The sequence below is a fragment of the Leptopilina boulardi genome, unplaced genomic scaffold (assembly GCF_019393585.1).
Source record: "Leptopilina boulardi isolate dan_hultmark-lab unplaced genomic scaffold, ZJU_Lbou_2.1 LbouV2_211, whole genome shotgun sequence".
Lineage (NCBI taxonomy): Eukaryota > Metazoa > Arthropoda > Insecta > Hymenoptera > Figitidae > Leptopilina > Leptopilina boulardi.
Genome location: NW_026137765.1, coordinates 371672 through 397369, shown reverse-complemented (window position 1 = coordinate 397369; position 25698 = coordinate 371672). Strand labels below are relative to the sequence as shown.

The following is a 25698-nucleotide window of genomic DNA, read 5'->3' as shown; positions in this document are numbered from 1 at the left end:
TTTGAAACAAATAAATTTTTTTTTCATTGTAAGAGAATTATTTTATTGTTAAATATTTTGTGACAATTTAATGACAAGAGCATTAAATTTAAAAAGCTTTTTACTTGTCATGTTTGAGCATTAAAAAGCCAATTGTTTGCTTTCGCCCTCAAACTTTTTTCATAACAATCCTTTACAAGAATGACATATCGCGATTAAAACGTCCCACGCACCATGAAACGTTTGTAGTTTTTCCTGTGGGAAATCTTTGGTAGATATTTAGTGGATCGATAATTTCTGACTTCTATATTTTCCTGAAGTCAATTTCTCTCTCCCTCTCTCTTTCTCTCTCTTTCTTTCTTTTTCGTCATTTTTTTCTCCACCCATTCTTAAAAAATTGATTTTGTCTTTCATTTAGGAAATGGTTGTAAATTTTCGATTCTTTTCATCGCTGTTTTTTTTTCTATAAATTATATTCTACAGTTTTTTTTAACAATTGAAGAATATATCGACTTTTTTGTAATTAACTTAAAATGTTACCAACAATTTCCAAGTGATATGTATACATATATAATATTTGGAAGGATTCCAAACTTATTCAATTCTTGCGAGACAAATTGTATATATCTCGACGAATTATCATAACATTCGAGTATACTTGATGAATTACGTAATTTTCGTGTCAGTCAGGGATGTTTATTATATTTTTTTTGCTACTATTGCTATTGAAAATTAGATAAGAAAATAAAAAAATAGGAAAAAATAAAATTTTATTAATAAAAATTTTTTTATTTAAAGAAAAAATTTTTAAATAAGAATTTTATTTTTTCATTAAAATATTTTTTATCGTGAGAAAATAATAAATCAAATTACCCTCACTCTTTGGAATGAAAGCATTCGTTTTGCGAAAATAAAGTTAGCATTAAGTGGAAATAAAAATACCGATGGTCGATTAGCTCTGAAGTCAGATTTAGTTTATCTTTTTTGTAACGTTCTTCTTTTCTATTCATTTTCTTTCCTCGATTTCTTTTATTCTTTTTTCTATCTTTTTCTACGATACACGTTTGTATATAGATATAAAAATTGAATAAATCCAATTGAAAACACGCGATTCGAAATTCCTTGTGAATAAATAAGACATTCTAATTACTTTCAATTTTATACCATTTATTTACACATTATAAATGAATAAGAATTTAATTGAATGATAATTAATCATTCCTTTTAACAATTACTAACTGAAAGTGAAAATTTGCATATTTTAACGATAATTTGATTCACGCGGCAGTAATAAAAAAAAAAGGTGTTAGTTATTTTATAGGTTCATTTTTGTTATGCAAATTAAATATGCTCTAATAATTTCTCTGAATTTTGTGGTGGTTGTAATTAAAACGGTTTAAAATACTTTTACTGGAAAATTTCTTTAAATTTTAATTATAATTGCGCTGTCGTTTTTAATTGTAGAAAGATTTTTTTTAAAAAAAAAGCTTTTCTATTTAGAGATAAACATTATTTCTTCATTCAACTTTTTAAGTTGTAAAATATAATTTATTGTGTTATGATTATTTTATTATTATTATTATAATGCAAAATACAAATAAATAATTTTGGCATTTAATAAGCAATAAAATTAATCGTGGGTTGTTTACTCATATAAGCGATGACAAGTCATTTCATTTTAAAATCCGTGAATATATACAGTAACCACTTTAGAATTGAGCCAAGTTTCCATAAAATATAAATCTCTTTTCTCCCCTTTGTCGATATATTATTTACAAAAATGAAATTCACTCGATCAGAACGTTGATGTTTGTATTGAGTGGGTACGAAGCAATATTGGCCATTCTATTTGCTATACGGAGTGGTCAAAAAGAAAAAAAAAATTATGGAAATGGTCAACATATATTATGGAAAAATTTATAATTAAGTGAATGAAAAGAGTAAAATATATTTAAAAAATTTGAATTATATTATATTTTTATTATATTTTTCCAAATATTGAAGAGTTTACTGTATTTTTTGAACATTTTTGTATAATTTTTTTTTTGCCACAAAACTATTAAATTTACGGTTGCTTTTATTTACCTCTAATATTCAATTTACCACTTTAGACCAATTACTCTGTTCTCCAAGTTCTTTTTTTTGCGGTCTGAGTCACCTCTTTTCATGCCAATTTCGCTATATTTTCAAAATATATACCTAACTTCATAAAAAAAGGGTAAAATTTGCTGCTGCTGTTTTTTTAGTAAATAGAAAAAAAGAGAGAATGACCAATATTCTTTATTAACTCATCCAATTTTAGATATGAATACTTTTTTTATATCAGTATTTTTTTAAAAGAATTTTATCTGGAAATCAATTACGTAATTAAGAGATTTCTTTTTTTTTTTTTTTGCAAATGTCTTGATTATTATTTGAATATGGCGAATCTTCTCTCTAATTGTGAATTATTAGTGAAAAGTCGTCAATTAATTGAAATTGAAGTACAGAAATTTCTACTAATTTTTAGTAAAATTTAGTAGTTCTAATAACAATTAGATTTTGCTAAGGTAGCTAATATTTTCTTTCGCGTATCAAATTAGTTATTTTTAACTAATTAAAATATAGAGAGTACATATTTCGTTATATTTTATTTTCTTCTCATTGTTCTTTATTTCTAGTTTTGCCCACATCCGCACAAAAAGAGCACATGCCTAAAAGCATCCTCTCCCTCAAGTCTAGTCAACTCTGACACAATCTCATCGGATTCTTACTAAGTGGCTTGTTTTCACCCTCATCTCTCTCACTTTTTCTCTAGTAGAGGAAAAATCCCCCAAGAAGCCAATGCGTCTAGCTCCCCATCGTTTTCTTGCGAGCCGCTAGTTTTATGAATGTAGCCGTAACACGTAGTTAGGCAACCACAACACGATCCGTGTGGGAGAGAGTATCTCGCTGACGGTGAGTTGTGTCGTCGTCGTCGTCGTCGACGACATCGTCATTGGGTGGAGGGGAGAATGTAAAAAGGGTGACGAAGGTGAGGAGATGGATTCCGGTGAAGGAGAGGTCGGAGAGAGAGTAAAAGAAAAAAGAAAGAGAGAGGGATGGTTTTACTGTGTGAGCAAAACACACAAGTGGGGGGATCGAGTGTAGGGGGATGTGCGCCGTATTAAAATGGTAGTTTATGCCGCGCAGCGTGGGAGTTAGTTCTGGTGAGGGCGCCAGCCGGCTCACTCGCTAAACTAAAACCCACCGCCCCGAAGCCCTCTCCAGCCCCCCTGTCCTCTCATCATCTCTCTCTCTCTCTCTCTCCCCATCTTTCTCTCTCTCTCTCTTTCTCGTTTGCCAAAGAAGCAACCTCCAACGCGGTCTCACCGACCACCACCTCCTCTCGTTAAATCAGCCGCCGCTCAACTACTGCTTCTCGGCTCCAGCCCAGCTGCTCAACTTCTAGAAGCTAACCGTCATCCGTAACCGGTAGACGCACGACGACGCCAAAAAAGACACACAAAAAAAAAAAAGAAACCATTATTCCATCATCAAAACCACTCGATCAGTTGGTTTGTCAAAAACGGTCACGCAGTTGTTTTTTATTTATCTCTCTCTCTCTCTCCTTTATAAATAAATAAATATATGCCGTATTAGTGTTTTTTTATTTTCTCTGAAAGAAAAACATTTTTTTACACCCCCTCCTTCCCCGTCAAAAAAAAGGAGAAAAAAAGAAAATCATCATCCAAGAGACGCTAAACTACAAACAAGAGAGACAATGATTTTACTCAATCCGCCCATGGGATTTCTGCTGCAGACGTCGCCGACGTTCTTGATGTTTGCCGAAAGGGTGTGAGCACATACAACGTCAGCACAGCACATTTTTGCACGCACACCTCTCTCTCCCTCACTTTCCATCTCTTTGTTCTCTCTCTCTCTCTCTTTCTCTCTCGATTCTTGCCTCTCGCCGAATCATCCGTTTATTGACTATCGGTGTTATCGCGTGCAAGACATTTGTGTGCGACAAAAAAAAAAGTTTTTCTTTTGCACCCTCTGTCTAAAATAAAGGAAAGGAAAAAAGGATCAGTGTGTTTCTAAAGTGCAAAGTGAATTATCTGTGCCTGAGGAGATTTTTTCATAAGAGAGGGAAAAAGAGAGAAAGAGAGAGAGAAAAAATTGTGAACAAGAGAGAAAGAGAGGGAGAGAGAGTTTGTGAGACAAAAAAAAAAAATAAATTTTCTTTTTCCCACCGGTTTTTGAAAACAAGGTTTCGGATGGTTCAGAACGATATTCACGATTACTGGTGGATAAAACGAAGGTTAACAAAAAACAACAGAGGCAAAGGTGAATAAGACAACGGAGAAGAAACGAAGAAAGTGGAGGTGGAGGAGGCGGAAGTGGACGGAAAAATCAGGCATCGCAAATTTTTAAGAAGCAAGTATTTTCTCATAAACGGCACCTGAGAGATTGCACCCTTCTTCTACTTCCTCTTCTTCTTCTTCTTCTTCTTCTTCTTCATTTTTTTTTTACTTCAAAAGTAATTGTGTCGTGAAAATTGATATACAACGTTTCATGGTGATCGCGATACTCGTGTTTTTCTTATATATACAACATATATATATATATATATTTGCACCAATTCCTCACATTTTGCACTGACTGTTAGATTTTTTGTGACTGACTATTTTTTACATACCTTTTGGAGCACCTGTTGATACTCTACTATATACTACGAAACCACATTCTATAAATAGCAAAGTCACTCGAAAGCACCTGATCTAGGAAGAACATTTGCACGTTTGTTCAATCCACTTTGTTGTTATTGTTGTCATCGTTGGTATTTATAAATTCAATTAAAAAATACATATATATATATAAAGACATTTTTTAAAAACCTTGAGGATACATTACAAAATTTAAAATGCGTTAAAATTTTACACATTTTAAAAATAAAAATACGAATTTAAAATAAAATTTAAAGATATGTTACAAATTTAAAGACACTAAATTTTTTGTTACTTTTGAAAATAAAACTGAGGATGCTTTAAAAAAAACTTGAGTATACGTGAAAAAAATGTGAAGATTCTTAAAAGGAACTTGAAAATTAAATGAACTGTAAAGACATACAAGAATAAATACCCAACAAGAACTTAGGAATTCATTAAATTCTTAGGAATTCGTTAAAAATTTGAGGATTTAAAGAAAAAACGTTAAGGATTCTTTAGAGACAAAAAGATATTAAAAAAAGAATACTTAAATTTTTTTAGGCAACTAAAAATTTAAGGACACTTAAAAGAAATCCAGAACACTTAAGAAGTTTAGTTACACTTAAAGACAAGTAAGGACACTTGAAATCTTACGGACACGTAAAAATACACGTAATATAAATACACGTAATATACTTAAAAATACACTTAAAGATAGACTTAAAATTACACTTAAAATTACTCTTAAAATTACTCTTAAAATTACACTTAAAAATACAATTAAAAATACAATTAAAAATACACTTAAAATTTAAGGACACTTAAAACTTAAGGACATTTTAAAATTTAAGGAAACGTAAAAAAAATTGACACTTAAAAACCTTAAGAGAATACTTAAAAAGAAATTAAGGATACGTGAAAGGAGCTTAAAGTGACTTTTTTTTTTAAAAAAAAAAGAAAACGGTAAAAAACTATAGAAAGTGATATTTAAAGTTCCGAGTGTTTTTAATTCAGGGTTTCATATATACGAAAAAAACAGCCTTAGCACACAAGCGCACAGTTTTATACTTCGCACGCTTTTATTGCACGAACAAAATTTTAAGAAGATTAAAATTTAAAAAAAGTAAATTCGTACAAAAATAACTTAATTCCGCCCAATTAATTGCCTATTCTATAAAGAAAAAAAAGAACCGTATTTTTCAGAACTGTTTGTTGTTTACGGTAATTGTGTTTTATTTTTACAAAAAAGGATTACATTAACAATTGCATTGTGAAAACTTTTTCCTTATCTATATATTTCTCTTTCCCTCCTTTTCTCTCGGGGGAGGGGAAAAAAAAATGATACGGACGCAAAAAATATTAGTGAGGGGGACAATGCGTGTAAGATGGTTCGAGGTGAAAAGTTACATTAACGAGAATTTTCCTCCTCATCAGTGATATATTTCGAGATATATTTTCATTATTTATCCACAAAAAAAAAACATGTTGATAATATATTGAACATTTTGAAGAGTCTTGAGAAATTTGTACTGATTTTTAAAAAAAAAATAAGTGTTTTTGATTCATTTTTTTTTCTGGGGGAGGAATTGTTCTTTTTTTTTTTTTGTTTGGAAATGTTTTTTTGCACTGTGCACCATATTGGCACCCCAGCACACCTAGAGCACCTTCGTCAAGTGTATACGTTTATAACATTGCACACCTCACGTTGTAATCGAACCACCTGATTTCAGAACAGCACTCTGCACTTCTACCTCGAAAGAGAAGGACGTGCGTTCTCATTGGAAGGACGTTAAAAGGGCCTAACGCTTCATCAAAAAAGAAAATAATCGTCTCTCGAATCAAAATTCCAAGAAACTAGTGAAAGGAAAACAGTTTATTAATTCAAAAGTAGAATTAAACTTTTCTTTCCTCTCTATCTTTCTATATCCACCTCTTCCTCCACCACCTCCTGATCCTGTCTTCTCTTCCTTTTTTTTCCAATTCATTGTGAGTGTGTAAAAAACAAACTTCGGCCTAACGTGAATTTTTTCGACTCTAACGAACTCAAAAAAAAGAGTGACAAAATAAAAAAAAAAAAAAAAAAAAGTAGTAGAGGAAAGGAACTGTAATATTGTTATTTCATAAAATGACGAATCGAATGCTCTGGCTCCTCAGCTACGTGGGACTGGGGCTTGCATTGGCCTTGGGAAATCGGCCAGTAAGCATTGAACAGGATCAAAAAAGAAATCAAAATCACGACAAAATGGTTGAATTGGTGGGCAATATTAATTCTGTTGATGGAAATGCACTTCATTTGAGGTCGTATCAACACGATGTACCTCTAAGGAATAACATGTACCTGTACGATGGTCAATCGGAAACAAATACTAATAATAATAATAATAATAATAATAATAATAATAATAATAATAATAATCCCCAAAATTCCCCAACGAGTGTCTTTAATAATGAAAGGATCCTGAAACCTTTAAATTACAAAAACAAATGGTTGGACAATTTATATTCAACTGTATTGAATATTATGCATCAGAATAATAATAATGATAACGATGATGATGATGATAATACGAGACATGGTGTACCAATTCAATATGAGACGCCATTTTTTTGGCAACAACAACATGGTACGAGAAAATTGTCAGAAATTTGGGAGAGGAGAGAACCTATTGAATCGGAAGTGTATGACTATGTGGAGGGTCCACTTGTGAAAAATAATATTAATATTAATAATAATAATAATATAAATAATAATAACAATCGGTTCAATAATCGGGACAATCGAATTAGTGATAGATCGGCTATTGCAAAATCGTCATTTAACGAGAGTGATGAGGATATACAGGAGGAATCAACTGATTCAGTAGTACCGTTAATGATTCGTGATCGAGGAGGAGAACAGGAGAGTAGTTCGGGATCAATGAACAACGAGGATGATAAATCCTCTGGAATAATGAGAAATAGAGCAACAACGACAAATCGTGAAGCGCGAGGAGTATCAAAACGGCATAAGCAAAATTTACCTATGCTACCTCCAAATATTGCTTCGCAAGTTATGCTCAGATCGGTTAGAGGGAATAGGCAATACGACGTTCCACAGATCGGTGAGTTTTTTACTTTCCGATTTTTTATTTTATTATATATTTAATAATAATTTTTGTAAAATTCCTATTGTTATCATATTTATATAATTGTTCTCGATAAAATAAATTTTACACATTTCTTTAAATAATATCGGTATTATACATTATTACTATTCAACCAATAATAATTCATTCACCTATTGATTAATTCATCGAATCATAATAATTAATCTCATAATATTAATAATAAAAATATACTGTAAAAATTTTGGGGAATTAATAGCCACTGGAGTTAAGAGTAAAATTTTTGGAATTAAAATTCAACTCCAAAAGAGAAATAATAATTATTAAATTAACTCTTTTAATAATATAACTCCTTTTGCTTTCACTCCAAAAGGGTACGATTTTTATAGAATCCCGCTTGGAGTATAATAAAAATAATAATAATAAATATAATAATAATAATAATAATAATAATAATATGTGATGAATATATTCATAATGTAAATACAAAATTAGAGAAGTTGAAACTGCAAAATAGTTTTAACTAGTTTGAAATTTTGTATTTAGTTTAAGTTTTAATGAATTTGATTTTCTTGAATTCTACATATGAATTGCTGTTTTTTTTTAGAAATATACTTGAACGAGATTGAGAATTTGATTTATATTTGTAATTGAAAAAAATAATATTTTGAAAAATATAAAATCGCGTTATATGGAATTTTAAACAAAAAATAAAAACAATTTTTATTGATCAAGAATAAAATACGTTTAAAGAGAATTTTTTTTATTTATTTTTCATTTTAGCACATAAATATCGGCTGTAAACGTAAAAAAGTATATTTGACATTTTACTGATAACATTTTCAAAGTTTATATAGATTAAAAAAATTTATAAAAAAAAAGTAAATAAAAATATACTCATCTTTATACAATTCTTTATGGATCACATAACAATTTCATTATATGCTCATTCATTTATTCAAAATGTTTGATCTATATAATTATTATAATACATATAATTATTACAATATGTATAATTATAAAATAATTTATAATTTTATTTAACAATAATCCAGTAGTATTAAAATATTTTTATTTTAATAATTTTTTCCATTAAAAAAAAAAAAAATTTTGAAAAAAAAGAAAAAAATATTTAAATGAAAATTTTTTAATTAGAAAATGTCATAATATGCAAAAGTTGTTGATAAATTATTTAAATTTTGATAAATACTGAAAATTCTTGATAAAATTATCAGAACAATTTTGTTAAACATTTACAAAAGGTTCACATAATGAAAGAGTAATTAGTTAATTTATTAAATTACAGAAAGTAATTAGTTTACTTGGATAAATATACACGCGCGCTCTCTTTACTTTTATAGAATTTCAATATAAACGCAGTTTAACTTATTATAATTACGTGAAATCATATGATGCAATTTCATTCGCGTAAGTTTCTCGTGAAGTTTGTTTAAAACTATAATAATATTTATATATATAGTTATATAAGAGGCTTTCCTTTAATAGATAAATTTTCCATGGATGTTTACTTAATAAAGTATTTATAGTAATTTTACAATATATATATATATATTATAACGTTGTAAGAACATTATAATTAATGAATGTTAAACAAAATTTTCCTCTTTGAAATGTTTTTTCATTTAAGAAAACGATTATTTTGTTTATTTTTTCTTTGCATTTTATTTTTTGAATTAGAATATAATACTTGAAGAAAAGAATAATAATCTTAAAATCGGATTTTTTTTTTAAATTAGAATACTTCTTAATAAAATGATAATAATTTAAAAATAAGAATATTTCCTAAATAAAATATGTAATAATATTCTTACAGTAAGAATATTTCTTAATTTGAGCATTTTTTCTTAAGTACAAAGTATTATATATTCTAAATATGAGAATAAAATTTATAAAAAATTTTCTTCAAATTAAAAAAAAAACTTTAAATACTTTTTTTATATTAAAAATTCATCTATTTCTAAAGTGCATCGCGGTAACTGACAGCGAAGCTAATTAATATTCGAAATTCCTGTATGATTTGAGAAGCTTGAATGCTTAATTATTTGGTGATAGACTTATCTACTTTGATGAGAACAAGTTTGTTTATAATTGTAACTATATATATTGGAATCCACTATCCACCTACACATTAACAAACGATATAAGCCTCCCGTTGAATTCTGGCTCAAGTAGTTAATTAAATATACACAACACTTTGCTTACCACTGCATCAAACTTACACATATATAGCAAACAAGGCATGCTGGTTGCAATCTAGTATTCTCTCCTGTGAATCAAGTTGGGTTAGGTTATAATATTTTCTAGATAAATTATCTTGATTAATATTTGCTTCTTAGAAATATTGTTATCAAACAATATTATTCACTCTTTGCTGATGCAATCATCAAGCCCACTTTAAAATCGTGTTTAAAAATTTGTTACAACTTTTTTTTTCCAATCAGATACTCTTTAACTATATTTTAGTTCCCTACTTTTTTAAGTGAATTGTTAAGTTCACTGATTACGAAACTTTATAAATATGATTTGCTTTCGAATTTCTAAATTTCACATGGTAAAATCATTTTATTTCATCAAAATTATTTGTAAAAAAAGTTTTAAAAAAGTTAAATTTTTTTTTTAAATTCCTTTTTGAATTAAAAAAAAAAAATTTTACAGTTAACAAATATTTTGTATTTTGTTTTCAAAAAATTTATCGTAATTATTTTAATGTAAGAAATTAATTATAAAAAGTAGATTTAAAATAAAATTCCTTGGACAGAGAAAGTTTTTTTTTTTTTAAATTACAGTGACAATGAAGAGGTGAAAAGTTACTTTTACTTGACATTTTTCTTTTTTCTTAATTAGTGAAGTAATAAAAGTCGGTTATTCCCTCTATAAAGAAAACGAGTTCGATCGATTTAATGATTTCCGTGTAATTATTATAACAATTTTTTATTTCCATTACCATAAATTGCTTCTCAGAAATAAACCCAGTTTCTTTTACACAGGAATATAATAAAAGAATCAAAAGCATGAAATTAAAATTCGTCTTTTTTTTGCGACAGTTTATAATTTTCTTAAATAATTTATAAAACTATAACATTTTTTTCAAAAAAAAAAAATTTGTTCTTTAAATTTTAATTAATAAATTTTTGATAAAAAGTGAAATTAAAATAATACAATAATTAAAAATATTCATGAAATAAAAAATATATAAAATTCTAATAGAATTAGTTGCTAAAAAAAAATTGCTAAAAAAAATAAATAAACAAAATGAAATGTTAGATAAATAAAGAGATAAATAGAAATTTTATTATATATTTGTATGAAAGTGAGTAAAATGAAACTGGTTGTTTGTTGAGTAAATCATGACGCTTTGATGTAGTTATATTGCGTATAAAAGAGGCGGTTTCATTGGGGCGTCGAAAGCACTATACACAATATATTTTTCAACTAACGTCAGAAGCGATAAATGTCAACAGTAGATCAAAATGGGAAGGGACAGAAAAAATAATCGCTTATTGCTTCGTGCTATATGATGGTTGATACAAATACACATAAGATCGGTAATTGTAAATAATAGATATCAAACAGTAATTCGCGATAGACACTTGATAATTTACGTTAGTCATGAAAATGGAAGAGTTGCATGCAATGGCTAATTGAAAGCTTTTCTTCAATATTATCGAATTCAAAGTTATTCCATTCAACTTATAATTACACCAAAAATAACAATTTTGTTTTATTCGATTTCAATAATCATGAATTTTCAATAATAATAATAATAATAATTAACTAAAATTTAATTAATTTTAATTAATTATTATGCAGTAAATTTGGATTTTTTTTTATAATTTAATATAAAGGTGAAATTTGCAATTATAGAGAAATTATGTTAAATTGGACATTTTTATGGGACACTTATCTAAGTTTTATTTTTTAACACATATATAATAAACGATGTGAATTAAAATTCTCTCGGTATAACCATAAACCTTCAACAGAAAAATTATCCTATATAAAGCTATTAGTAAAACTCTTGAGTACTTTCACTTCCGGTTTTTTGACAAACTTTTTTATCATCAAGTATGGTGAGCATTAAAGTTTATAAAGTTGTCTTCTTAACGGATGATATTCAACGGCTTTTGCATTTATTATATATATATATATATATATATATATATACCTAGTGAAATAACTTTTTCCTTTTAGATATTCTACTCATGCTGTTTGTCATTTATAAAGCAATATTTCCAAACTTTTTTATTTTTTGTTAGTTATAGACAGTGATAATTTTACAATGTTGTTTCTTATTTTGTATGATATAAAACTGACAATTTATTTGATGCATATAATATTTAAATAACAAAGAAAAAAGTAATTGTTCTTTATTTAGTTTACAATTTTTTTTATGAAGGGTAGAAACGACAAAAGGGGTCAAGGGCCAATTTTTCGAAATTGAGGTTTTTTCATAAAATAAAAAATCAAGTAAATTATTTACTTGTCATACCCTTCATATGTTTTTTCAATAGTTTTTTACTTGTTTAACTTTATAATTCATTTGTTTTCATTTTTATATATTTTTTTAGAATCCTTTTCGCTTTTGTATTCCTTTAAATTCTATTCCACTTTATTCTTTTTTATTTATCGCACTCATTCACAATTACCGAACAGAAAGAAAATTGGGTCAAATGTTATTTTGAAAATTACTTACAGAAAATATATTTTTATTGTTTCAAATCAAACAGTAAATTTATTTTCTAACATATATTTTCTATAATAATAAAAAAAAATTCCTTTAATAGAAGAAAATTTTGGTTATTAGTGTTATTATTGTTACTATTATTTATTCTATTTATAGTTGAAATTGATTAATTAATTTTAATATTTTCAATACATTTATATAATATCAGAGAGACGGAAAATTTATCAAAATATCATAAGTGTCATTTTCACAGTCTGCAGTTAAATTTTGTATGATTAACTATTAAAACTTGAACTCTAACATTACAACAATGTCTAAGTTTTGAATAATTTGGGTCTCTATTAAACTTCATAGCGCTACAAGTTTAGATTTTGTTATTAATTTGCAAATTTGATTTTAACTGATATTATATATTTCATTGTTAATTTAATTTCCATTGACTTTTTATATCAAGTTTTAATTAAATATTATATATTGTTGAATCAACTAAATAAATAAACAGTTAATCTAACTTTTGTTTGAATCAAAAAAATTTTTGTTTAAATAAACCAAAAATTTATTTGACTCAATCAAAAAATTAAAAATTGTTAAATTTATTATTTTTTATTATAATAGGTATATTGAATTATTCAGTTATATATTGTATTGACAATGAATATTTAATTTAGAAATTGTCATTTCCCGGTGTATATTGCATATTGGAGTGTGGGAGATATTACCTTCATATAGTTGAATTATCGTGGTATGTGCTTTATGGTTGGGGGACTCTCGTTTCCTCGCTCACAAAGAAACCACCGCAATGATATGACGTAAAAAATGCGATAGCAACGTTTCCCAACTATATATATATATATGTGTGTGTGGGTTGAAATTAACTTCCGAGGTTGATGGGGGTTGTGGCAGTTTCTCTCGTAAAGTTACATAAGTAACGCGACATTTTGCTCCAATTTCATAACTAAACTCTAATTTACTATTACACACAAAGAATAATTTACTTTTTTTTTTTTGTTAAATGTAAATAGATTTGATATTTTTTTTTACTATTTTTATTTTACTTTAAAAAACCTTGATAATGGTTGCATTTTTTAAATATTAATTTCAACAAAAAAACAAATTTTTAATATTAATAATTTATTGTTGAAATATATTTACATTTTTTAGTATTTTATTTTCTTATTGAATTTGTTGATTGATTTAGTAATTTTGTTAAGTGTAGTTTAATTTTTTAATTTTTGTTTTATTTGACATTAATTTTTATTTTATAGTTGAAGTATTTATCGAGTTTTATAAGTTCTGTCGTGTCATTCAAAACAATTAACTGATTCTTTTTAAAAGAGTTTATAAGTAAACATAAAAAAAAGAAATAAACAGTTTTATAGTGAAAAGTACTATATAGGCGACAAAGTAAAATTTGTTTTTTTTTTTTTTTAATAATAACTTTATACGAGAGAATTATATTCGTGCGTGAAATTTCAAATAAAATATAGAAATAAATTTTTAAATAAAACGTGACATTTTCCGAGTTTCTATAAAACATTTTCAATTCACTTTAAATGGTCGATATGCGCGAATTTATTTCATTGTTTGATTGTTTTCAATTAATTATTTTGTATTTTTTTATTTACTATAACAATTTGATTAAATTTTTAAAATTCCTCGTCACGTTCAAATTGTTTTTGTATAAATGAAAAAAAAAAATTATTATTTATTTACATTGAGTCATTAAAAAAAAATGTTTTTTATTTCAGATATTGTATATTTTATATCAGTAAGAATTAAATTATGCAGGGATTATATATTTTTGAGAGCCAAGATTATTATATTTAAAATATCGTTTTCTCGAGGTGTAATGCCGAGAAAATTTAGAAGCAGATGTTGCAATCTTTTCAATAAAGAAAATTATATAACAAGATAAAAACTTTACGTCGCGTATCAAGTTCTCTAACAAATTTTTTTCATAATATCGAATGATATCGTGTTTTTCTTCTATAAAAAAGGGACTTTTCTCAACTTAATATATCACAGAAAAAACGTAATTCTAAAATTTAGAGTTTCGTTTTCTCGATGTTTATTTAATTTTTCTAAAGTAAATTTTTGAAATAACATTTAAAAGAGAAATATTTTAGTCTCTGAACTTTTTGAATGTGCAGTGACCTTTTTCGGGTATATATATATATATTATGCGCGTATGAACGATTTGGAAATATGGAATTCTCGCGATACATACTTAGAGTTCTCGTATGTGGGTAGTCATTTTTTTCGTACTTATTTAAAATAGAAAATATATAAATCACAAATCCATGAATTCTTCATATATTTATATGTATGTATCTAGATATATTTCTGAATAAGAATATTTGTGTAAAACAAAGCAATACTCATCAGAAAACTGGCACGAATAGTCGGCATTGTTTTTTTTTTCACTTGTTTCCGTTGACCCTATTTTCTATTCTCATTTATTGAAATCCCCATGTTTGGATACATTTTTTTAAGGAACAAAATTTGTTGAAAAATGTTTGATTCGTTGGTATTTTTAACAATAATAAAAAATAATATTAAACAATAATTATTTAAAAATAATAAAACAATAATCGCGGCATAAGGGCTGTCCAAAAATTACCTCACGTATTTTTTTTACCTTTTTTGACCCCCCCCCTTTATCTTGAAGTGTGACATGATTTATGAACGACCCCTAATGTCGGGAACTTGGAAAATATTAAAACAATAAGTCCTCTTTAGGAGAAAAAAAATTTTATTTCTACTTATTATTTTCTCTCACGTGAAAATTTTTTTTTAAAATATATTAAACTAGTTCTTTAAAATATAACAAGCTAGAATCAATTGAAAAAAAACTAGGCGAATCAGATAATACACTAAAATAGTCTATGCGATGAAAGATAAGGAAATACTATCTTTTAAACGCCAGAAGTTCGCTTATACCGGAAGGTGGATGCGACCCAGATTGAAACGAATCTGGAAAGATTTTTTCTCTCGAATATAAAAGGCCGATCAATGAAAAAGGTTATAAAAACGTGTAGCTATGATAGGAAAAAAAATTATCACATTTTGTATTTATATTTTCAAAAATAAGTTTTTAATTTTTAAAAATAACACTTTTACAATTGGAAAAAAATTTAGAAATATTTTTTTTAAAAAATGATATCAAGTCAATTAGAAAAGGTCTGTAGTATTAAATTTTTGAGAAACTAGATAGATTCTGTTTAGGAAACCTATTCTAAACAATCTAGATTATTTAAAATTACTGTTGATGTTGTAGACAGTTTCTGTATAGTTATAGGTATCTAGAAACTAGATAGTATAAATGTCCTGTACTTTCTAAATAATCTGGATAGTTTCCACATAGTTCAAGTATCTAATAACTAGGTTGTATAATTGTCCTGACCTCTGAAATAATATAGTTGCAATAGATAGTTTTCATACAGTTTGAGTATCTAGAAAATGGTTGGTCGTGTCGTTACAATTCTAGCTAGTTTCTGTATATTTTAACTATACATTAACTATATAGAAAACAGTAAAATTGTACGTTGTAGCGTTACATTTCTAGCTAGTGTAACTGTCTTGAACTTTAAAAATAATCTAGATACATTAGACAGTTTCCATATAGTTCATGTATCTAGAAACTAGATAGAATAACTGTTCTGACCTTTCTAAATAATCTAGATATACTAGACAGTTTCTATATAGTTTGAGTATCCAGAAACTTGTTGGTCGTTACCATTCTAGCTAGTTTCTGTATAGTTTAACTACACATTAACTATATAGAAAATAGTAGAACTGTATTATAACTAGATAACGAAATAAATTTCATATGGACTGTTGCAAAATTTTTAATTAATTTTTTTTTAAATTGAATGTTTTTTTTTATTCCCGGTATTCTTGATTATGTGTGTTCATTCAAAGAGACAATCTGGTACTTCTTTTTTTTTCGTATTATTTTTCTTTATTCGAGCATGAAGCACGACATAGTTCTTCGATGTGCATCCAGTTTTTGGCCCTCGCATTTGTTTCCTGAAAAACAAGATTTTTGAAACTGTTTACTAAAACGTTTTAGTTCTTGCAGGTCGATAGATTGCGCGAGAAAAAGAGAGCCTGACATGCATGCAGGGACATAAAAATATCCTCGGCAGATATTCGCGCAAGCTCGTATAAAGTTGGGCCGCAATACACGAATTCAGAAATGTGTGCATATTGTATACACACATATATGTTACTAATACATATGCGCGCGCGCAGATAGTGTTACAAGAAGCATACACACCTATCGCGTGTGAACGCGGTTAAGGGTGGAAAAGGGGATGTCGCGGTGGCTGGGGTTCCGGTGTAAGCGGCGCCGCTCTTAAGCGTACGTTGCTCCCGCCGCGATACGAGATACCCGATGGACGGGACTGTATGGAAGGCTTGTGTTGTGCCCCCCTATATGCATCCCGCACATCTTTGTGTGTCCTATCTCTATTTTCTCTCTTCACTCTATTTTCTACCTCCGGCTTTTGCGCGCTCTTCTTCTTCTTCTTTACTTTCATTTTGTCATTTATTCTCATCGCCTCTACCCCCTCCTTTTATTTCAACGTTTTTCTTCATTTCTCTAAACAATACCCAATGGGTTTTCTCTCCTGTGTATATAGTGGTCAGGTGTCATTCTCTATTATTTAATTTTTATTTCTATATACGAGAAATGCGACGATAGAACTTGAATTAAACCCTCGGGATTTGAAGCGAATCTTGGTGTAACAGATATTTAATAAAACAAAAAAAGAGAAGGAATTTCTAAAGGAAAATTTATCTTCATTTTCGAACAATTTTCACAATTGTTTTTTTTTTAGGTTTTAAAGATAGACAAATGGATGTAAAAAAATTATTTTTTCTTTTTTATTATATTTTCGACATAGAAAGAAAATTTTTAATTAAATAGTTTTAGAATTGGAAATAAATATAAATATTTATAAGTGGTTTTGAAGTAGTACTAGCCGATTTTAGTCAGACATCATGATGTTTAATAAAATTATTTGTAGAATATTATAAAAATTGTGACTGAATACTTTTTGGAATACTGCTGATAAATAATTGAACCATAGAGAATTTGACTATATATTTACCTTGTACTACTGGTAAAATTTTAAAAAGTCGAACTATATTATTGACTTGCATCACTGACGTAACTATAAATATTGAAAAAAAAGCTGACTGAATATTTACTTGTAACTACTGAAAGAATTAAAAATATTAAAAACGTCTCACCAAATATTGACTTGTACTACTGAACTTTTTTTTAGAAATGTAAAAAGTCGGACTGAATATATTTATTTTGCTACTTATTTTCTATTTTAATTATTATGTCCGACGAAAACCAATTTATACTACTGGAAAAATAAAAAAAAATATATAAAACCTCAAACTGAATATTGACTTGTACTACTGACAAATTCTTTTTTGGAATAACAATTAATATTAACTTGTACTACTGAAAGAATTAAAAAGGTTTAAAACAGTCTGACTGAATTTTTACTTATACTACTGAAGTAATTAAAAATATTTTTAACGTCCGACTAAATATTGACTTGCACTACTGAATTTTGGTAGAAATGTAAAAATCTGACCTTGTACTACTGAACTTTTTTAGACATGTAAAAAGTCCGACTAGATATTGACTTGTATTACTTACAAAATTACAAAAATGTAGAAAATTTGAGAAAATATTTACTTTACCACTTTACTTTCTAATTTAGTTATGTCCGACGAAAACCGATTTATACTACTGAGAAAATTACAAAAAAAATAAAACTCAAAATAAATATTGACTTGTACATACTGATAAATCCTTTTTAGAAATGTCAAAAGTCTTATCTTTTTATATTTACATGTACTACCCGTGCAGAAATTTTGACCGGGCCCTGGCCAGGGCCAGACCGGGCAAGACCGGGGCCACTTCGGGAAATCTGGCCTGCCCCCGGCCTGGATGAAACAATAAAACAGACCGGGGCCATGGCTCGGGGCCCGATCTGGTTCCCTGCTGGGGACCCGACCGGGGCCATCAAATTTTTCCCGATTTGACCACCATTCAAATGTTTGTGGTATGGTAAACTATACAGTAGTCATCTGCCTAACAATTTAGAGTGGATATTGATTTGGTCTTCAGATTCATTAATTTCGTAGTTTGAATCAATGTCGCCTGGTGTGAGACAATCTTCCATATGGGAACTAAGCGAATCATATTGTTCTCCTAGTTGTGAGCTGATATTCTCATTAACATTCGCATCTTCATGATTTGAATCATCTGAAGCTATAAGGCATAGAATTATATTTAACATACATGAAAATAGTTGTTATCATTATTATTATATAAGAAAGAAAGATCATTCTTATAAAACTAATTTCGATCGAGTGATAAATTCATACTTATACATATTATTATTATAACAAATATGAAAGAATATATAAGAAGTCAGATGTAATAAAAGAATTTTTAACTTCAATTCGGGATTTTTTCAAAGGAATACTACTAGAACATTTGTAAAACTATAAAAATAAAAACAATATTTATAAAGTTAGAATACAAAATCTCTATTTTTAGGTTATTTTTTATTTGGTAATGTAATATCATGTGAATAATATTTTTTACTTACGACTTGATATATTCGGCAGAGATCAACCAAAAGTTTTGAACGTTCAAATGAACAAAATTTTTTTTGTAACTTCTTTAAATATGAATTTTATTACAAAATATTGTTTTAAATATCTAAAAAGAAAATATTAATTTAATATTAGTTTAATTTACTGTTTTATTTTACATTGACATTATAATTTTTAATAATTTATAGATTGAAAAAAAATTTTTGTTCATTTGAACGTTCAAAACTTTTGGCTCATCGGCAGAGATGAAAATTGGGTTGACAGTCGATGTTTCCGTACACGTTTCGTACTTTTGTGTTTTGGCATATTATTCACAGAAATAAATAATTTATGTATCCAAAATAAAACAAAAGTTAGGCCAAGAAGACTAGAAATGGGAGGTACCGTACGAATACGTAAGAAAAAGGGTTTTCTGAAATAGGCAGAGCAATAGAATAAGTTGCAAGTCGCGGTAGCCTTCTGCGCAGACTAACTGTTGCGACTTACCATCTGGCGGTAATTCAGAATAAAATATTAACACTGATTCTATACGTACGTATATGCTTCGGTAAAATAAATATCTGCTTTTTTATTATCACCTGTTCGTAATATGCGCAGGAGGCTACTGCGTCTTGCAACTTATCCGCCCATTTCAGAAAACCAAATTGTCACGTACCCCCACTACCTAACGTGTACTTCCTGTTTCTATAGCCTTCTTTAGTTCTGCACTCCTCTGTAAAAATTTATTTTTACTTATCTTATTATTGGGGCAACCCGGCCTGGCCACGACCGAAGCCACTAACATTTACTGACCCGGGGCCGGACCAGATAATCTGGCCGGGGCCAGGTCGGAAATCGGGAAGAAGGGTGGAAATTTCTGCACGGGTAGTGATAAAATTATTTAGAAATTTCAAATGTCTGACTAACATATTGACTTCTACTACTGACAAAATTACAAACGTTTATAGAAAGTCTCTTTATTTTTATCACGGATATATGAAATTATATTTTGGATATCTTAATTTGTATTTAAACGTTTTATGCTTAATTTATAAAAAAAATATCTTTGTCGTAAGAAAAAAAAATTTTATTTAAAATTTATAGCAAACATGCCTCGAGGATAAAAATTATAGTAACAAATCTCATTTATCTTTCGAAAAGTTTTTTTTTTTTTTTTTTTTTTTTTTTTTTTTTTTTTTTTTTTTTTTTTTTTTTTTTTTTTGCAGAAAATCTCTTATAAAAGTATTTATGTTCCCAAGGGCAATATTTTTAGGGCAAAAAAAGTGTCTGTAAGCGAAAGTTGTTTCTACTCAAGAATTTATATCTTATTTCCAATATTTTTTGCTTTATGTATTATAAAAGAGATATAGAGTAAAATTGAAATATTTTAATGTTTAATACTCTCTAAATCTGAATTAGTGAAAATTTTTACTAATTTGAATTAGTGACTCACTTTTTACTATTGAATTAGTTAAATTTCACTAATTATTAGTCAAAGTTACTAATAATTCGTAAAATTTTACTAATTCAATAGCAAAAAGTGAGTCACTAATTCAAATTAGTTAAAATTTTTACTAATTCAAATTTAGAGAGTATTAATAACAATGATAATATTAAAGAGTATTAATAACAATGATAATAAAAATAATATTCATTATTATTAGTGTTGTATAATTAATTATTATTTTTATTACATTAAATAGATTAATTTGACGATATTATATAAAAGATCAGTTTTAATTTTTTATTTTAATATTTAATTTAAAATAATTTCTATGTTACATGTATGATCATTATTTATGTATGATATACGAAATATTTGAAGCTCGTAACGTGTAAACATTGCCGTGATGTCAGTAAATATGATACATATATATCCATCTACACTAGATTTATAGCCTCTGGCATTGCGCGTTTATGTCTCTCTCTCTCTCTCTCTCTCTCTCTCGCCCTGAGAATTCGTTGTACGATGACAGATACACCAACGGAATTCCAAAATGTCAAGCTCGCCACAAATTGTTTAGTCAATGCGCTGCCTGAAGGATGAGAAGGGTTCGTTGAAACAACAACGGAATTTCTAACAAATTGAATAATTTTACCTCTGACATTGTCTACCTATATATATATATATATATATATATATATATATATTCACTTAATCTGACAAGATTAATTATTTCCATCTAAATTAAGCAAACAACTATCGCGCAGGTAAAACGAGTTAATTAAGCTCGTAGGAAATATTTATTAAACTCAATGTCTCTATCACATTCAACCAGTGATTTAATTCTCCCTTGTATTAGTTAAAAATAATTTATTTTTAGTAAAATCTTGGCTGACTTTTTTAATTAGTAAAAAAAAAAAAATTAGTTATTGTTAGGTTCTTCAAATTAAGAGATTGTATAAAATACTACACTACAAAAAAATCTTCACCTATATATCAGCGATATGTTCCACTAAAGCAGGGAAAGTTTTCCCTATTATAGAGAAATATATCGCTGTTCCAGAGAAACTTATCGCTAAAAAAAATTTGTAACATTTTTTTCATATTGAAAATTCATTTAAAAGGTAAAAGTATTTTTTTTTTTTTTACTTAAACTGACAAATAAAATTCTCGTTTGACATAATCCACATCTCTTATTTAAAGTTTGCATGGCGCACTAAAAATAACTCTTTAATTCTTCAGGAGTTAAAATTCTACTTGTCTGTGATCTGATTGTGAGTCGAGTGGTTTAAAATGTTCTTTGCTCGTTTCTCGGGGATAATCTTCGTAGACATCCTTTTTTTTATAGACGACTTGCACGATACTGTTAAAATGTCTTGTATCTGATTACAATCAGCAAGTGTGCGCCTGAATTGTATTTATTGTTACTATATATAGTACATAGGGAAATGTGAATCCTCCTAGTATATATATATATAGTTTTCTTCTCATTAAGAGGCCCTTGGATGAGTCCTGATACTACCGCGCACGTGTATATTTTTTTGATAGAAATTGCAAGGTGTTATCCTTGCCCTTTTATATATTGTTTACGACTTCTTTACTAATAGAAGATAATAAGTTATAAAGTCTATTTTTGTAGTATAAATTCTATATAAGGAACAGGGCCGTGAAAGTATCGCGCACGATTAAGTCACCGTGACCTTATTTTTAACTGACATCCTGTTTTTTAATCTACACATATAAAAATGATAAATATTTGTCCATTTTACGCGCTTGTAAGCGATTATTAATTAATAGAATTAGCTACTTATTTTAGTATTTATTTTTGTTTCTGAAAATATGCTCTCTAAATTTGAATTAAAAATAATTAATTTTCAGTAAAGTCTTGACTGACTTTGAATTTTAATTATTTTTAACATAAACGATTCTATAAGGAAAGGGAACAATTAATTTTTATTAACTAATAAATAATGAATTTAATTCAGTAAATTCTGTTTTTGACAGGAAAGTTTAAATTAGAATAGATTCTAAAATAAATTTTAATAATACAACATTTATATGTATATTACGTGCTCGTCTTTTGGAATCATGGTTGCGTGCTTGTAGGCACATGAATTGCTGATTTAAGCATAAAGGGTGCAGTTATCTGAAGTTAATACTCCACCTGTATATATATGACAATTACCTACAATTTCTCAACTTCAATAGCCTTTGAAAGATGAATAAAGGTCCTTATATTTAGACATTTATGAACAATGAAAATCTTCATTTCGAAGTTTATTCTACATAGTGTAAAACAATTTTATGACAATATTTTTGAAATTAAAATTTACAAAATTTATAAATAATACATTTTTTATTTTATTTATTTACTTGCAAATAAATAAAATCATCGTTACATAATTATTAATTTTTAATATTAATCTAATATTATATCTTTATTATCATAATTGTTTTCATAAATATTTTATATTTCTATAACCCTTATAGTAAAATGTATATAATATTCTCTAATAATCGCGCTGATTGAAAATATATCTTTTATTTTTACACACAAATATATTATTCATTTGTATATAATCGACGCCGAAACGAATAGACACGCAATGGCGTTCTATTTTTATTTTGAATTAATAAAATAATATACGTGTAGTGTATTTAAAAAGGGATTTTCAAACATCTCGATTCATCCTATATTATTTTTATACAAACAAAAAGTAATTACATGTGTTTTGAAATCTATAAAAAGAAAAAAATAATAACCGCGCAATCTTTTGAAACGAAAATTTATAAATCACCGGACATAAAATTTTTGAAAATATTTTTAATTGAATATATATATATATACTGCGAGAGAGATATTTTTTTAAATAAATAAATTTTTAGAAAGAAATATTTTTCTGTTTGACAATGTAAATTTTGAGTCACTTTTTCGAAAAAATATTTTCTAAAAAATGTATAATTTCTAATGAAATTACCAAAAATTTTAGTTACCTTGGCATATAATTCGAATGATAATCCGTTAAAAAAAATGTTTTCATTTGAGTTAAAAAAAATGTCACCTCGATTATATAGAGGACATATAGTTTTCCCAAAAGTCAAATTAACTATTTCGCATATGCGAAAATGTGAAAATCCCCCTTGATGCAAAATATATATATATTTATTTTACTTTGGTTTGTTCTCTTGTAGAGAACATATTATAGGTCATGGGTCACGGCTTGTAATTTGTATGCTATTTGGATGAGAATATAATATATAGGTTGAATTGCGTTGTTTCGCGAAAAGGCGGAAAATATGTACCATATCTCTGTATATATATATATAGTATACATATACATATACAAAATTCAAAGGACATGGATCGACAATATATGAAATCGATTTTCAAGCATATTATTGTAGTTTGCGCACTCTTTTGTATTTGTTACATTTCGTTTGACTATATTCTCTTCTTTCTTTTTTTTTTACCACAAATAATAAAACGCAATTCACACTTTCTCTTCTCTCTAATAATACAATTTCCCAGAGAAAAAGAAAAAAAAAGCAAGTTATAGAAATCTAAAACCAATAACAGTTTGCTTTTATTATACTAAATTGCATTTCATTTGAAAATAGAGTCTATGCTTAATAATTATATTGATATTGCTTTTCTGCTTTTTTTATAATTATTATTATTATCAGTGGTATTTATTTAATAATTAATATATTGGAATTTTTGGATTTGTATAGGATTTATTAATTATGAAACATTGTAGAGAGATGTTGTCATATACATATATTTGAAATGACGAGGATTTGTGTATTATTCGGACACATAAACCAAGCTTGACTGATTTTCCTGTCTGATCTAAATCGACATTTGACGTCAATGCAATCGTATAATGTTAGGCAAATTGTTACCATAATTTTCTGTACAGTGTGTTTATATATTCCTATTTATGAATAAAGTAGCACACGCTATTTTCAATTTTATATAAATACCGTGATTTTGAACTTTGACCATTGAAATGAAAATTTTTTGTATCACTATTTGGTTAAAGTTAATATTTATTTGACAATAGTCAAGTATAACATATTTGAATGAAATAATTTTTTATTTCACTGTAAAATTATAAAAGCTGCAAGTGAAATTTTAATTCAAATTTATAGAGTAATTAATGGATTTTTTTTATTTAAAAATTTTTTTATATGAAAAATTATTTTCGTTGCTATATACCCTTCTTATGTGTCTTTATAGTTTTGAGGTTCTATATAACCATACTTGAAAATCCCTCAACAACTCTGATAAATCTTATTCTTGGTAGTTGTCCAGATCTTTCTATTTTATATATATATATATATAGAATGGGCATAGTGCTGAAGTTTTATGAACTACAATGTCGTGATCTTTTCCTCGATTTTCTACTGAAAGTTTTTCACTTGACCTCATACATTCCATGGATTTCCTTAACTTTTCCTTCAATCGTATACAGATGTATATATGTATGTATGTATTCTTAAAAAGCGGATATACTGAATTTCACAATCATTTCAAAAGCATTCACAAAACTTTTCTTTATTCTCGATTTATGTATTTTTCAGTGTCTTATAAGAGCGTGTAATATGACACATTATTATTATTATTTTTTTTTTTTATTTTAACAAAAATTAAAATATTTCATGATTCTTTAATTTTTCTAATAAATAATTCTAGATTTTTTTGCTGAAATATTTTTTTTACTATAATGAATCGGAAATAAATTTTTTATTTCTTCTCTTCATTATTTAAATAGTTATTTATTGTCTGTTGAATATATTTTATGTACCTGTCAAAACAATAAGTTGTGTTCAGTACAAAGTTTGACATTTCACAATATTTCTCCTTTCATTATTTCTTTTAATTTATAGATTAGATATTTAATTCCACCATCATGAGCAGATCTTCTTTTTAATTATTCAAACATTAGCAAAAGTACGCCGAAAATCTGTTACATCACATTATCATTGTTGAGTTTTCTTAGTATTTCATTATCCAAAACTGCGAAGTTACCTTTAGGCTTCGAATGCGTAAAATAATTTAACAATAAGAATTGAATAGTTATTAGATAATTTCAGTTAATTAATAAAAATACAAACAAATAAATAGAAGAAAAGTAATAATAATAGTAATTTCGGAAGAAACAAATT

General features: G+C 27.3%; 1 protein-coding gene across 3 annotated transcripts in view; it reads left to right on the top strand.

The window, feature by feature from the left end:
• Positions 1-3144: 3144 nt before the first annotated feature.
• Positions 3145-25698, top strand: part of LOC127278725 (putative uncharacterized protein DDB_G0282499) — a 63357-nt gene continuing 40803 nt past the window's right edge. The window contains exons 1-3 of one of the 3 annotated variants that reach the window (XM_051300557.1): positions 3145-3793; positions 4211-4287; positions 6380-7750. In XM_051300557.1, the coding sequence (XP_051156514.1) occupies positions 6775-7750 (976 nt within the window). In that variant the 5' untranslated portion in view covers positions 3145-3793; positions 4211-4287; positions 6380-6774. Of the gene's footprint in view, positions 7751-25698 lie in introns of all 3 variants that reach the window. The other 2 variants (XM_051300555.1, XR_007842538.1) reach the window with 2 other exon arrangements.